The sequence below is a fragment of the Pinus tabuliformis genome, chromosome X, assembly GCF_031772625.1.
Source record: "Pinus tabuliformis cultivar Carrire ecotype Pingquan chromosome X, CPIR1, whole genome shotgun sequence".
NCBI lineage: Eukaryota > Viridiplantae > Streptophyta > Pinopsida > Pinales > Pinaceae > Pinus > Pinus tabuliformis.
The window spans coordinates 909,589,661-909,606,953 of record NC_142308.1 but is presented as its reverse complement, the minus strand read 5'-3'; the positions used below and the strand labels follow the sequence as shown (position 1 = coordinate 909,606,953).

The 17,293-nt window shown below is 37.0% G+C and overlaps 1 protein-coding gene across 1 annotated transcript; it reads right to left on the bottom strand.

Annotated features, from left to right (window-relative positions):
• Positions 1-309: 309 nt before the first annotated feature.
• Positions 310-16,418, bottom strand: LOC149142639 (uncharacterized). Its single transcript, XM_089447615.1, has 5 exons — positions 15,425-16,418; positions 13,942-14,181; positions 1,648-1,743; positions 1,344-1,448; positions 310-933 (listed from the first exon to the last, which is right to left on the bottom strand). Exons 1-5 carry the CDS (start codon positions 16,118-16,120, stop codon positions 667-669), a joined length of 1,404 nt encoding a protein of 467 aa, XP_089303741.1. The 5' UTR covers positions 16,121-16,418; the 3' UTR covers positions 310-666.
• Positions 16,419-17,293: the final 875 nt, after the last annotated feature.

Sequence of the window (17,293 nt, the reverse complement as noted above, 5' to 3'; positions counted from 1 at the left end):
ATGAAGAAAATGTGAAATGAGTTCATCTTCATCTTAATAGAGACTATATGAAATGCAGGAAATTAGAGTAAAAAGCACAACTCCATGCTCACATCTATTGAGAATCCAATCCATATGTCTAGAGTAGTGTAGATTCCACCTGAAATACCCCTCTGCTTGAAGTATTTTTCCCAGCTGCTATAATATTTTCAAGTAATCAGATTTGGAATTGGATGAATTTTTTTAAGATTCCTAACTGTACTTCATCCCAAAACGTAGCATTATTCAATGCACAGACATGACTGAGAGGACGAAATAATGAATCCAGTGTGTCAAACAAAACTGCAATACCAAAATTTATAAACCAATAACAATGGGTTACCCAAATAAATACAACCATATAAAATAGCAGCACAAGGAAATGTAATATGCTGAAGTTTTCCAGCGTTGGTTTTTAACATGCTTATTTCATAAAGCCATGAAATACAAGTCACGTATTTTCGTTTCAGAAAGGGAAGTGGCTTTCTGTCTATTGAGAAAACACCACAAAGGAAACTTGTAGTAATAAGCAATCTGTTCTAGCACTTTCTATCAATAACCAATCTTCACCTACAAAGGCAAATATGAAGCTTCCGTTTTCTTAAGCTTCAACAACTTACAATAGGGATACAGCAGTCATTCGACTGGCTAATCCCAACATAATTTCTGATTTAGAGCCTTACCACACAAATTTGTAAAGCCGAGTCTGTTCTCATCTGGACCTGAACCAATTAGTATTGCCTTCTCGGAGCTTAGCTTTCTGAAATTAGGAGAGCAAGAACCAGATTCGCAATGCACATTCAAACAGTGCTCCTGTAACACATCTTGTTTCTGTTCAGAACCAATAATTAGTTTTTGCAAAGCTTCAGCCAATTTTTCTTCATCTGTTAGACCAAATCCAATCACCTCATACTCCTGCAAATCACAGATTGAACCCTTATTTTATGTTTATCAAAAGCTCACATTAAGTGTATATATACACTTCACAGAAGATGAATTACCAAACCTAGTTATAATAGAGTATAAACTAGATCGCCATAATAACATTGTAAATTATTCATTGGTTGCAAAATGACTAGCCTTTACTTCAGTATAAACAGTTAAAGAAATTGTAAAACAGAAGTTTCCAACTAACAATTAGGCCATACAAGCATTATACTTCAAAAACATAATGCGTTGCAAACATCCCCACTTCACTAGAAGCAACAATCCTTAACAAAGTGACTGCAGCATTTCAGAATCTGCTCTGATCTAGTAATTTTTGCATCTAGTTAACATCTATATAAACATGTCTTCCATGGATTCAATAATGCCCTGCTACCTACCTCAGACTTTGTTCTTGCATAGTATGGCGTAAGACATGGGTTCATGTCCTTCAGGATCATATCTTCTTGGCTTACTGGGGTTGTGGGATCACTATTGGAAAGTTCCTTGCATACAAGAAAAAAACAACTTCAATTAAAAATAATAAGTATAAGGCCATACTACTTTCCTTTAAGAACATGGAAAAATAGAGAGGTCAATTAATTCTCTTTACAAAAGCCTTGAAGTCTAGTGTTTAACAATTATCCACAGATTCTCAAATATTAACTTTCATCCATTTCATTAGGTTGGAAATTCCATACTTACTTTGAAATCCTCGGGTTCTTGATGAATCACCGGAGTTTTTGGAGTAGCAATATGTCCATCAAAATATGCCCTCATCACTTCTTTATCAGCTTTCACCTAAGTGCAAAAAAACAATAACATCACTATCAAAACTATCCAGGGGAATTTATTCTTATACAATGAAGTTCATTTTTATTGTCAATGGCAAATACATGGAAATTTCACTCTACTAAAAGGTTAAAACGTTCTATGAAATCAAGTATGGCAGTGCCAGATACATGCAAACTCAAATTGAAGATTTAGCCCAGTGCATCACTCTTCCTTATGCAATGCAGGCCTCTTTCTTATGAACAGAAACTGCAAACTAATGCTTCCTACAAGTGGTTATGGCATTCTTGTTACTACTACCTCTTCATGTCAGCATACGACTAAGCGCTCAGAGAGCTTTTAACACCATCTCCCAAAATTGCCAGAGCTGTTATTTAAACCATCCAAACAAACAAAAACAAAGGAGACAATGAATGGTCTCAATACCTCACTCATCACAAGTATAAATGTTGTTATAGCATTTTATTATTCCAAATGTATGACTAGCCACTCTTACAGCCCTTGCATCATCTTGAAGGCAGCTTCCCAAGTATCCTCCTATCTATTTCAAACTCAACAGTACCTAGACTTCATATCCAACTCCATAAAATATCATGTATCCTAAATTTGGTCAATATTCTTGCATACTAACAAGGGGCAGCTATTTGTTACTGTGATTTTATTGAAGACTCAAAAATCTATGCACATTGCCACGTTCCATCTTTCATCCATATCAATATCAGTTGAACCATATAGAAATGTGTTGGGTTTGGTTACGCTTTGATCCTAGAGCTCTTATACTTGTTTATTCATTTCCTCATTTTTAAAACGGCTGTGAACATTCTAATATTTGGAAAAAAAATGATTTTGATGTGAGCTCAATCCCACACTAAATTACTCTTTTACAGGGTATACCTTTGGGTTCAATGAAGACAACCCAGTATTGTATCTGTTGTTGGCATTATGGCACAGGTTTGGAGCTATGGCACAGGTGTTGTCCTTGATGGCAACTCTCTTTAGTAACAGATCTCAGTTCAGGCTTTCAGAATGAAAGAAAAGACATACGCAGGTTCATCTAGACTAAGACGCGTATACACGCAGGTTAGACGTTTCAAAGGCGCGTGTGCGTATACACGCACTTCATGCAAGTAAAAGCGCGTATATGTTGGAACAGTGTTGCGGGGGAGCGCCCCCCCCCCCCTCGCTCCCGCTCCCGATCCGCGCTCCGGGCGGGAGCGACTCGGGAGCGGGTCGGGAGCGCGCTCCCGAAATCGCTCCCGAAAAGGGAGCGATTTCGGGAGCGCGCTCCCTAAAAAAAATTTCGCTCCCTGCCTTTTCGGGAGCGTTTTCGGGAGCGTTTTGCCTTTTTTGCATTTTTCTTTTTGTAGTAATGTTCGAAATGCAATTTTTTTTGAAAGAAACAAATAGTTTTTGAGTGGGGCAACTTAATGATCAAGTCTAGGCCCTAGTATTGATATGCTATTCATGGTAATGTTAAATTCTTAAAGTAAAAGTGACATTTTCTTTAATTTTCATTTTCATCCTTTTACTTAAATTTTTAACATTACCATGAAATGACTCAGGATGTTTGAGAGTGGTTTCGTCCTCATTGGATTTAATATGGAGAAAGTAGAATTTTAGATTTCATTCAAAATCCAGCAGACTTATCAGTTTTTCAGGATTTCAGGATTGGGGGATTGCAATGTTTCCATTGAATTTTGTCATGTATTAGGGTATGCAACTCATATTTAATCAAGAGTACCAATCCCTCTATGTACCTTGATGTTAGTGACATTGGTTGTCGAACTCCTCTATCATGACCCTTCTAAAAATGTACGCATCACTCAAACAAAATCTTGACTTGACATGCTATGCTTTTTCTATCTTATGTTAATGCTTAGAGGGTGATATTAATGACAAAGATCCCTATACAGATACAAAGGTAATGACAAAGATACCTCTGGATATTAATGCTTGGAGGGTGATATTAATGACAAAGATCCTGATTTTGCAACAAGACTAAAAAATTAGACATTTCTCGTGGTGGCGAGAGGCCCAAGCATAAGAAATAGATAATAGATTTACTTCTCTTTTCTAGTTTCTAGTAGCTTTTATAACTATTGACTCTTTCATATTTATTATGATATTTTTTTAAACAATATATGACAATTTAAGTTTGAAGTTGGCAATTATAACTCATTAGTAATGAATTATGAATATGATGCTTCATGAAAGTTGAAAGTTGTTTCATTTCATTTCATTTTATAACATTTCATTTCATGTTAGATATTATTTGTTGTAATGGTTACACTTAGCTTACAAGTACAACTTTGGTGATCAACGATGATAAATGTTATATATTGAATTTTGAAAGCTTGAAACTTTAAGATTGATGAATCATGAGACTCAATATGTTGTATGTTACTATGTTACTAACTTGCGGACGTGGTTGATGAAGATTATAACTTCTAGATGATTGTTGTTATATGGTTCAATCTATGCTTTTTTATGTTTTTTATATCTAATTCATCATTCTACATGTTTTTGTTGACATATATGTATCAAAAATTAAAAAATATAAAAAATATATATATTTTTAAAAAATCGCTCCGGGATTCGCTCCCAAACCGGGAGCTTCTGAAAATGGTCGCTCCCGCTCCCGCTTCCGCTCCCGCTCCCCGCTTCCGCTCCCGCTCCCAAGTAACATTGTGTTGGAGAACTTACCTTTGGTCCGTGGTAGTTAGTCCTTGGTATTTGAACCTATGGTTTTGAACCATGGTACCTCGTCAGACGTGTTGATCCCAAGTATTGGGTCCGTGGTATTGGTTTATTATGGTTTTGGACCATGGTATTGTGGAAGGTCTAAAACTATAAAAGAGGAAGGAGATCATGTGGCAAGGGATCATCTGAATTGTTATTGAATATCTGATAAAGTGCTAGATCTGGAATACTGGTAATTGGGTTATGATGCAGATCTGGATCTGAATGAAGGAGGAACCTTAGCGCAAAGAGATGGATAAGTTATATTGATGGATCATAATCCTTAAGCTTGAATGATAGTATCTTTGTATGATTTTGATCTGTTATATGTGGCGCTTGCTTGATCTATAAAACTGATAATCTGGGTTAATTAGTGTTTGAATATCTGAAAGAGAGAATTATCCTTTATAGATCTGTACGCAGGTTCAGTGAAGCGAAGGCGCGTATACACGCTGGCTCAATGAAGTAAAACAACGTATACGCAGGTTGTTCCATACGAAGAAGCATATGCACGCAGGTTTCAGGCTATTAAAGTAGCGTATATATTTTGAGTTGTGATCTTGCTGCTTCTGTTTATTGCTGCAGTGTTCTGATTTGGTGTGTGGTTACTGTTACTGTGATCTGGGTACAGTCGTCAAAAAAAGTGCTTATTTTGATTCAATTTTGATTGGTGAAAAGGTGATTGGTTGATGCAGAAATTCTTGATGTTTGATTGATGCTATTTGTGGATCCAGTCTGAAAATTCATGAAACGTGGTCCCTGAAAGAAAGAGAAGGTTGTAGCCTTCTGTAGGCCAGCACCTACGTACTAGTATCTTGGCTAGTGCAAGAGCTAAAGGGGTTGTAGCTCCCTTCCAGAAGAAGCTGGAAAACGAGATAGGGTTGTAGCTCTCTGCAGGTTGCAACCTGCGTACTGGTAAAGGACTGCACCAGTACAATTGTAAAAAGAAGTTTCTAATTAAAGAGAAGATAGAGACGAATTGCAGCAGGTGGTTTTCACCCACATTGGGTTTCCACCTTATATCTTGTGTTCTTGTGTGCGATTGTCTTTCTGCTCTGTTTTACTGTTTCTGATTACTGGTTATTTGATTCTCAAACACAGATTAATAATCAACATCTGGAAGATAAAGTCATTTAAAAGTTTGCATTGTATACGCGGGTTTCCTTCTGCGTAGTTGCGTATATACGCGGGTATAATTAACGAAGTAGCGTATATCATTTGATTTTGAAAAAGGAATATTTGACTTGATAATACTGATTCACCCCCCCTCTCAGTATTATTTCCAACATCTGTTATAACAAAATCTAGCTCCCACAAAAATGCAAAGTCCCAATCACTAAGGAGTTAGTTTACTGCAACTGAGGAAGGCTGCCCATTGTCACCATAGTAGCTCTTCCTCTCACTTTTGGTTGACTCTTCTCCAAATCAAGTGGGGCTTCGCTAAGGTTAAAATTGCTAAGGTTATATAGTGGAGACAAAAGGTGATTTATTGAAGATTAAGCCTAAGCAAAACAAACGGTTGTAGTATGGATAGATAAGTAAATGGTGTCTGAACAAAAGATAAAGGTGAAAAAACCTAAGGCCAAGTGCATAATCAAATGTTGGACAACATTAAGCCAGGAATGGAACAAAAAAGGGGAATGCATGAAGGTTTAAGGCAATAAGGACCACTATGCATGCCACAAATCATCTAACTTGCTGAAAATCTATTGCAGAAAATTATTCTTGGAAAGCTAGGTGTACCATTCTAAAATAGTACTATGAAGGTGGTGCCATAATATGCAAGCAGCAACTAGGTTTGTTAGGTGTAAGCTTAACATGACAACAATAAAAATAAGAGGCATTATATCCTCACATTACATTATCCAAATAATACACAGTTCATTACAAGGTTTTCATAACAAATTACAAGGGTTTCCTACAACCAAAATCAACCTATAAATAAAGTGCAAACATGAAGCCTCACATAAACTAGATATTATGCCTCCAATCTTCAATAAAGCCCCAAGCATATGATGTACAGATGTAGCCCAAGAGGAGACCTCCTCAATCCCCAAAGTTTCAAGCACCCTCAAATTGAAGAGAAAGATCCTCTTTAGAGAGGGACTCTCATCTCTTACAATTTAAAAACCCCCAATTTTATATATATATGCTAACTAACTCCATGAAAAGTCAAAGAAATAATATAAAAATGTAGATAGGTCCCTCCTTAATCCACGGTTGACAATGTCAAGCTATGTAGACATTAGCTTCTCCAAGAGAACTCACCCTCATCCAAACTATGAAAGAAAGTACATCAAATGCCTTCACGAGAGGACATTCAACTAAAAAAGGGTATGATAACCAAGTCAACATGCAAAAGGTCCACATAGAATGTGCCCACTAAGATGTATGCATGCAAAAATAAATAAAATAGCTTTCAACATAGGAGAATGTGCTCAAGGGTCCACCTAGAAGAGCTCACTAAGTGCACATTCCAAGATGCATGAGAGATAAACATGATCCTCCTAGGAGAATGCCTAATAAAAACCGTCCCAAAAATAGCAAGTGTAGCTAATATATGCATGCAACCAATCCACATGTGCAAATCAAAATGCAACCAATGCCATGAATGAATGTGCAAAGTCCCAACTAGATAGAGCATTCCACAAGACAGAGAGTGGTCAACCCCAAAACTAGGAAGTGGACCATCTCCACAAGTGCACCCTCCAAGATAATGCTCCAAGAATATAAGAAGACCAAACAAGGGCATGCAAAATGATGCATGTATGGACCTTCAAATATGCCACATGCTCCTCAATAAAACTACTCCATAACCACCTCCAATAAAATAATATGTGTCCATTCAAAGAGGTGCAAGCGCTCTCCAATGGGGGTCAAGACTCAAAAGAAGCCAAGTGTAGCTAAAATATGCATGCAGCCAATCCACATGTGTGAATCTAAATGCAACCAATGCCATGAATGAATGTGCAAAGTCCCAACTAGATAGAGCATTCCACAGGAGAGAGAGTGGTCAACCCCAAAAATAGGAAGTGGACCATCTCCACAAGTGCACCCTCCAAGATAATGCTCCAAGAAAATAAGAAGACCAAACAAGGGCATGCAAAATGATGCATGTATGGACCTCCAAATATGCCACATGCTCCTCAATACAACTCCTCCATAACCACCTCCAATAAAATAATATGTGCTCATTCAAAGAGGTGCAAGCACTCTCCAATGGGGGTCAAGACTCAAAAGAAGCCAAGTGTAGCTAAAATATGCATGCAATAATAATATGAGAGCACCTACAAGAGATGCACCCTAAAAATAAGTGTCAAAGTGGTTAGCCTCCATCAAAACATGTGCTAAACCATGTGTTGTTTTCCAATACCATCAATTGATTTTCTAATACCATGTGCAAAAGAGTAAGTGCACCCTAGAGAAGTGTGCTAGCCTCTCCAACAATAATAAAATAACCATACATGCCTTGAAAACTATACACAAGAGGGGAGCACTCCATCAAAACCCTAAGTCTCCTCCAAGGCTCCAAATAAACCCCTCCAAGTGTGAACAACTACAATATAGTAGGGCACTCAAGCAATTAACTTCAATTTGGATAAAATGAATTGAATTAACCATTGAATGCTTAAATCAACCTCAACATGTGTGCAAAAAGGTTAGTGCTCTAATAAAACTATAGTCCAACCTCCCAACAGTCACCAATTGATTAAATCAACATGAACATGTGTGTCCGTGAGGGGGGGTGTGCTCCAACAAGTGTTGTGCCATGCAAATAAGATATCTCCTAGCAAAGTCCACCATAATAGCAGCACAATGATAGACTAGAACCTCAATCTAGGCTTGAACCTAGGGCACCACCAAAGGAGTAACGTGGCAATACCTCATCAAACCTTAGGACTTATGCTCTCTACAAGCTCAAACAATTGCATGTCAAACAAGACAAGTTCATTCAATATATAACTCTACAATCAACCTATATACTTTAGCAATACATTTCATTCTTCAAAATTTGCAACAATGACAACAATAGCTTGTTAGGTTAATGAAAGTGAGCAGCGAATAAACTTCACTAGGGTTCAATTCCTACCAAGTGGCATGCTCGTGCTTGTGCTCCAAATTGTGGATGTGTGCCAATGCAAGCAATCATGACTAAGGCCAAGTACAAGTCCAAGGAAACTTTGGAGAAGTATACACACCCACTCATAACTTTCATGCCAAAGGCAATCTAAACACTAAATTCATTTAGGCTTTCTTTCACATTGTTAGATCATGGTGATCCATGTTCCAAAATGAAGTTCTAAAGATATTTGCATTGATATAAAACTTTGGTCCTCACAACTTTAAGCTACAAGTCTTTAATCCTTAGAATATTGAATTGCAATATCTTTACTTGATACAAAACTTTGGTCCTCACAACTTTAAGTTACAAGTCTTTAATCCTTACAATATTGAATTTCAAGATCTTTACTCCCTACGGTACTACGTTGCAATCATCATCCACTTCACAACCCCTTATAATCCATTTAGCTTTCTTTCACATTGTTAGATTATGGTGGTACATCTTCCAAAATCAAGCCCTAAACATATTTGCATTGTTACAAAGCTTTGGTCTTCACAACTTTAATTTATGAGTCTTTAATCCTTACAATATCAAATAGCGAGATCTTTACTCCCTACAACATTAGGTCGCAATCATCATCCACTTCACAACCTTAAGGAAACCAACTTCCTTTGATTCAAAGGATTGACTTTTGGAAACTTAGCTTCAACTTTGGAAGCAAGTTGAAAGTTGTGTTCCAAGGAAGTAACAAAAAAAGTTCTAATTCCTTCTTTTATAGAGGCAATAGTCAAGAAATGAACTTAACATAAAGAGTGCCTTCAAGGGCCCTTACCTTTTGATGGACATTTTATTGAAAACTTGAATGAATTGTTCAACAAACTCTCCTAACATCTAGCAAAGTTCAAGCGAATTCAATAATCTAACCATACACCAAGGGGTAGAAGCACTTACGAGCAACATTCTTAAAAGCCAGCCCAAGCCTAGTCCATGTGAACTTCAACAACCAAAACTTTCTTCATCTATATTATTTTTTTAATGCCTTGAAATAAGTTACCAAATTCCATATCTTAAGTAGATCTTATCATCATCAAGAGCCCCATCAAACATTCGAGTAGGCAATTTTGTTTCCCGCATAAAGGTCTACTAAATAAAAGGAGTTGCTTCCTAAATATTGTGTTGAGGTTGAAGTTGTGGTTGGTCTATTATGGACTAGTTATGAGTCATAAAAATATACTCATCACATCATGTATCATTTAGCTAGAAACTCACGTTGTTGAGTAACAATGGTTTCTAGAAAGAGATGTCTCTTTCCTTGCATCTGTTCAACTAAGATTTGGGCAAGGTTGGAGTCTTAGGAGTGCTTAAAATCACTAGAGGTCTTACTAGATGCATATGGACAAAGAGTTGCTTGAATTGATGAGTTTAACAATGGGAATTAGGGATCTACAAGTTATAATAGCAAATTGCACTAAAGTACAAAAATTAACTATAAAAAATAGGTTACTCAGAAACCAATAGTCTAAAAACAAGAATTTGTGATGGCATTACAGTTTACACCTACAAACTACTCGAACCACTTGAGAGATTGAAGAAAGAATCCAAGGGGAAAACAAAACAGGATTCTCACATGCAAGAAAGCACAAGGAAGCAAGCATCAAGACTGTTAAAACTATACGCATATTGTAGACCTATTTGTATTAACTTTATATATATATATATATATATATATATAGAGAGAGAGAGAGAGAGAGTAACAAATTGTGGGAATCGTGATCAAGTTGACCAAATCTTTAATAAAAGACAATAGGGTGAGCAAGTAATAAGAATTGTCACTTGAAAAAGGTTAAAGATAAAGTACAAAAAGTGTACTAATATACAATCATAATATGTGTTCACACATGTTTATTAGACTAAGTCTTATCAAAGTCGCATGCCATATGTTGGTCACAAATTATACATTTAGGGAAACATAGTATTCTACACCATCTTCTAGTAGTCATAATGGAGTAAATTGTTTTTATCGCTTAGCAATGTCACTCGTACAACTAGGTTTCTTTTCACACGTATCTCACACGCCCAACCATTGTATGCCAATTTTAATTTCTTAACTTCCAAGGGTGAGACAACTAATCGCAAGGATCTTATATGCTTTATCATGCTCCCATCATTCAAAGACTTCAATTTGGGTTCATTACAACCTTGATGGCCAAGTTTTGTTGCTTTGTGAAACACATGTCAAGCTCTTGGTTTCTCACGTTTCCAACAATCTTTTTGCTAGAAAACAATTTGGCATCTCTCACCTATTTATTCATTGAGACTAGGTCAGATTTCTCATGAGTGTCCTAATGATGAGCCTCACTTGCTAGCTCGAAACATCGACTCCAAATCACATTGTGATGGATCCAAAAGAACCATATCAGAATTGCTCACATCACAGAATCCTAAACTCGGAAATGATATGTCATGGTTTAAATTATGAATAAGGTTGATGATTGAGTACATTTCACTCAATCTCCAAGTCAAAGTCATCATGGGGAGAAGCTTCCTTGTATCTTCCAAAGGCTCAAGTGTGACAAAAAAACGCAAAATGCATCACACTTGTATTTCCAACCCTCCCACCACATGTAAATATGTCAATAATACTCACTTCTTCGTATGAAGTCTTTTGCAATTCAACACTATAGTTATCAATCCTTCTAGTTTTAATTGTGCATAGATTATGAGGCAATGCATTTCAAGTGAAACATTCACTCGTCAAAAGGAAGATATTCCCATGAACCTAATATGCCATGGTTATTAACATATTCATCAAGGGTGAGTAAATTGTTGATGTTTATCAACACCCCATGTTACCTTTGACTTGCTATGTTGGCATCTTGGGTTCACTCTTTCTTGTCTTTCCTTGCCTTGGTAGTGCATTTGGGTTAGCATTTGTCTCAATTGTTGGATCATTATGCATCTTAGCCTCCATGTACTCCTTCCTCTAATCTTCTCAGTCCCCCTAATACCTTTTCAAGATTTGTTGTTTTGTATTACAAGCACTCCTTATCCTCACAAACCTTATTCCTTTCATTAGTTTAGTTTCACTTTGTTTTCATTTTCTTTTACGCTTTGCCACCTCAAAGCTAGTTCGAGGTGAGAGCTTACACCATAGATTGTGACTTAGTTGGGGGCATTCATTGCCAAGATTATAAATAATTGTTTGCTATAGTCGATCCTACCAAATGTACCAAAACCCTACAACACTACACTACAATCTTTTCCTTGTGAGTTTTTTATGACGTGCTTCCAAAATCACCCTTGAGATTGCAACCCATAGAGAATAATTTTTCAAGTTAGATGCTAAGTATTTGGGGTAACTATGGGACTTGCCCCCAACCTCATTCCTTTCAAAATTGGTGTCATTCAAGTAGGTCGAACCAAATGAGAAAGAAACACCTACAAATGGCTTAATACTCCCTCAACCTCAACCCATTGGCTACCTTGTGATTTCTTAAAGTTTATCCTTGTAAATTTGCATGACTTTTATATGCATCTCCAACCATAATTACCATATATAATGATTCAATACAAGTCACTATAACAATACTTGGTTGTAGCGGTCTCCTAAGCATTAGAGTAAATCATTTGATTTAACCCAATTTTTCATTCTTCTTTTACAAAAATGTATGCTCCACTGTCTCATTTCAGTTGTTGACAAGGATCGATTCTAGTTCTTTTCTTTCTCATTGTCTTTAGATTAAAAGAAAAATTATATGTATTTAAAAAGTAGAAGATATGCTGATTCCTAAAAGTTTAAACACATGTACTTAACCCTTCTTTAATAAAAAGATGATTATTGAAAGTTTCTTCAGACTATTAACATATTAAAAACATCCATCTTGGGGTTTGAATATCGGTGCTCAAGACTCATCAATGTCTTGATCTTCTAAGTATAGAGTCTTAAACACTCCATGGGATGTTTGATCACCTTGTTGTGAAATTGAGTATTCACCTCTTTCAATTTGTGCTTTGCCTAAAATTGTAGCTAGAAATTGTTTAGTCCCTTGCATTCCCCCTAACTGAAGCAAACTTTTCATTTGAAAATTTAAACATATTGTCTACATGTTATATCAATAAGCAAAATGTTTTCACACATGCTCTCTTTAATGAACTCTCGACTTCTAAGCAAGTTTAAATGAAATTCAACATCTTTGCCATAGAAGGAACAAGGTATATTCTAAGGTCGAATTGGAGTAACAATATTTTAATACTCTAGAAAATCAACTTGTTATTTCTTGCAAAATTACTCTTGTCCACATACTAATTCTGTTTTCGTTTTATAAGAATGGGCTTATGTACAATATATTTCTAGCTAATTCATGTGGTATTAAAATGCTTCTAGTTACTACTAAGGACAGACATCCTAAAATCCATATATTAGCTTAAGAGTGAGGACTAATCTCAAAGTACTAAGCATGTCTTAATTTCCAAATCTACCCAAAAAGGCAAATATGCTAAAACCAATAATGACAAAACATTCAACATGTTTATCTCCTTCATAAAATGGATCCTGATATGTAATCCATTCAACTACAATTAAGTTTTCAGACAACCCAGGATTTTGAGCTCTAACAAATTTCACTCTGTTTCAGATGATGCCATGGCACAAGCTCTACCAATAAAGTCATATAGCTCATTCTTGCTCTACCGTTACCTATCAAATGGATTTCTCCTCCATCCTAATTGTCATGGCATGCCCCACCATGATTTGCTTGATGAAAGGCTGTCAACTTTACCCATTGTCATTACTCAGCTCCCAGTTTCTTAACCATTAGTTCAGAACAACATATTTTGCAAAGTATTTGAAATTCAAGTTTCCTACTTGCCAATGTACTGAGCTATTAGCAAAAGAATTTGTCTGCTAGAACTCCGAAATTACACTTCATAATCTTTTGTAATATTTTTGTGAGACTTTTAATCCTATTATGTTTCATTTAGGGTGGCTCATCTATCTTCGGTTATTAAAGAATTTCTCAATGTTTTGTTGCTTAGATGAGATAATATTCTCGGACATCAAGCATTTGTATCAGTTCATTTAGTCCCCGCTATTGATTAATTGGAAAAGAATTGCTAGGCAGGACGTTCGTATGAGATTGGCCAGCAGTGACCACTCCCTAAATGTTTTCACGGGAAAATTTCTTTGACAGGAACATAACCATAAATCACAGTGAAAAGGACTTTTATATGATAATTATCATCAATACAACCAAAAATATAAACGAAGCTCTAAAGTAAATGAGGTGACAATCAGAAAAGTTAATAAGAAAATGAACCACCATAACACACATTTCAAGTGTACAATTACCAGAAAGAAATAAGATAGATCCATAAAGAAAATAATATGCTGCCACGAAATAACCCACCTCAGCAAGGCCTTCGGCAAGGCATTTGAGCTGCGTTGTGAGAGAAGTCACCTGCTCTTGAAGGTTAGGGATAACCTGGCGAGCCTGCTTAAGTTCTCTTCCTTGTTTCTCCAATAGTTCATGAAGTCGAGGGGAGTCCACCTTTGATGTTGGAAACGCACCTTTAAGTCTTCTCATTTCTTCTTGCTGTTTTGAACACAATTCCTTCAGCATTCTTCCCATGCTTCGCAAGTCTTCTACCTGTTCAAACTCCAAACATGAGCAAGGCATCTCTGGATGTAGATTACAAGAATTCAATTTGATCCAATTTTATTCCCAAATATTTGACCCGAAATACAACTCTATTGCTGCAATCAGTGAACACAATAAAAGCCACATTCTGAGGTTGAAGCATAATGTTCAATGCATCTACTATTGCTGCATAGCGAGCAACATAACCATGGTCAGCTTACTATAACGAGTACAAGCAAGAAATTTGCTCCATAAGACTCCTTCAGCGTATCAGTGTTTTCTGAGTTCATCTGATAGGTCCGGATGAGAACCAGTGGGTGGCCTGCACTCTGGGGGACTATCTATTTAGCTGTCTTCAAGTATACATTTTTGTGGCCAAATATTGACAGTGCGAGACTAATGAGCTTGAAGATTTCACTGCAGAGAAGAAAGCATCCCCATAGCGAGAGAGAGAGAAACCTCTACTGTGTATATTGTATGTAGATAAAATCCTATTCATTTGGAACCCCTGTCCACAAGTCAGTTAATATCATTTCCAAATAACTAGACCAAACTCACTCCATGGGAATGCATACCAGGGCCCTCAAATTATAAAGATGCCACCGCCTAACCTCCGTTGGTTTCAGAACTGCATGATGCAGTGCAAGGTACCCAATGCCATTTAATAAACAGAGTACATGCAGCAGATGCAAGCAACCAACCTTAAAGCCAAAGCCACTCCATTAAAATGCACTGCCCTGCGGTAACATGAGTTAATACCACACACTAGATAATACGGGATAATTTTATTAATATCCAACAAAGGTAGGTCAATGTGACTGGAAGCACATCTTGTGCAGAAAGGTATTTCCAAGAACAAAAGCAAACTAACTATCAAAGCCATGAAATTCCATGTCATAACTTTGTCAGGGGTTTTGATTAATTGGTGAAGTGGGGGAGGTTCATACCCGGCCAAAATTCAAATCCCTCAAAGACACATTTGCCCTCCACGGCTCTTCTTGGCCATGCAAGCAGCCCATCTCAAAAGTGTGGGCGATGGGATAAGCAGGCAAATAAAGAGTTGTAATACTGATCAGCTACATTCTATTGAAATATGATCAGCTAAATTCAACTATACCCCTAGAATAAGGAAGGGCGTCCATTAAGTGATGATAAAAAACATTTTGTTTTAAAATAAATAAATAAATAATTATATAATAAAAAGCAAAACAAACAACCTGGATGTAAAAATTTATAAAAAACAACAGCCAACCTCTGCATTCTTGTCTGCAAGCCTTTTGTGCAGCTCCTCTATTTCCATCTCATACCCTCTATTCTTCTGCAAAAGCTCTTGCTCACTCTTGAGCACCACAGACAAAGGGCGAGTACTTTTAGAGTCTGTGAGCATTTTCTTCTGGGAGGGCGGAGTCTCGGACGACTTGCCTGAAACTTTCTGTAGCAATTTTTTCTGCAAGCTCGTTATTCTGGTAGCCTTATCAGAAGCTTTCCTCAGATCCTCTGCAATGATATCTGCAGGAATGACGAGGGTATTGACATTAGAAGCCGAAGGCTTCCCCTTGTTGTGCATGAATTTCTTCACCAAGGTTGTCATGTTGTGATCCGATTTTGGTTTGGAATGGCGGTTAGAAATGCCATCAGAAGCTTTTGTGGCGACAATGGCAGATGTTTGGCAAGTGGGTTCCTTCCTGGCTGAAGATGACGACAGATTTTTGTCCCTGACGGAAGGCGAGGAAGAGGATGCATACCTGTTGCTTAGGCTGCTCACCAGGCGTTTCACAGAAGAGCCTCTTCGTTCAGAGCTGCTGCTTATCGTTGTGGAGGAGCTGTCAGAGTGATGAGAAGACACAGATGAACGGCCATCAAATGGAGTGGCTGTTACAGAAGAGGGCAACACCTTACTGTGTGCAGGTGTGCTGCTTTGATATCGAGAACTGGCCTTGGTCGCCATGGATTGATATCAGATATGTGACTGTGTACCCAATATCTAGAGAAAATCTCAGTCCTAATTATGAATCATAAACCATGTCTCGAAGGTAGTAAATAACGTGGGGTGCAGGCAATACTGCTAGCGAGAATGTTGGGATCGGATGAGAAGGGTAGGATAGGGTATGAAGACCGGAAGGAGAGGATTGTTAGAATAATTTTGGCTCTGGCACAAGAAGGACGCTGTTTTCAATACAGAGTGGTTTGAGCGGACTTTTTCGGTTTCGGGCTCTCCTCTTCCAAAATTCAAATTTGATGGATTTTCCAAAGGACACATTGCTAGTGGCATCCATGTGTACCTGTCCCCGTTTTGAACATTTCTTTAGTAGAAATCATTGAGATGTTTCTAAGCAAAGACACGTGTGTGCACCCAAGGGGATGGAATGTCATTTAATCCTATGTGGTATGAATGCTTGCGAGGCATTTCCTTAATTTGTGCATTTGTACAAATATTTACTTTTCATATTAACACTTACTTTTAAGAGGATCTTTAAATTATGATAGTATTTAGTTAGAAGTACAATTACACGTAATTATTATTAAGCATGATCAATTCTCTGCTCAATACAAAATTTTGTAAACAAAACGACAATATTTCAAATTATTATTCAAAAAAGGCTATATGTGTTTTTTTAAACAAAAACGTTTATATTGTAAACTATGGTTTAAAGTTATATGTATTTTTTTGTCAAGTTGTATGTGTGATTTTCGAGGTTTGAGGAGGCGCAACCCAGGGCATCTAAGTCATCAGAGTTACCCAGGGATCACACCCAGCCTCATTTAAGTCGTCAAAGTTACCCGAGGATCGCGGCCAGACCAACCCTTAGTCGACTAGATTTTTAGCATGTCTCCTCGCATAGGGCACAACCACTCGTAAAGTTTGATTGTGGGTCACCTTGCTAAGGAAACTCATCCTCAACCGTTTGTGCTAGTGAGACTTGACAAAAGTTATATGTATTAATTTAAACATTATTTATTATTATTATTATTATTGTTATTATTAAATGAAATTAATTGTTTGCAGGTAATTTTTTTTGTTAATTTTAATTTTTTTTAGAAACTTGAGTTTAAGTTGTTTAATCATATAATTTGAATGTTCTAGGATTTTTTAAGGTGTTGAATTCATTTATGCGTTCAA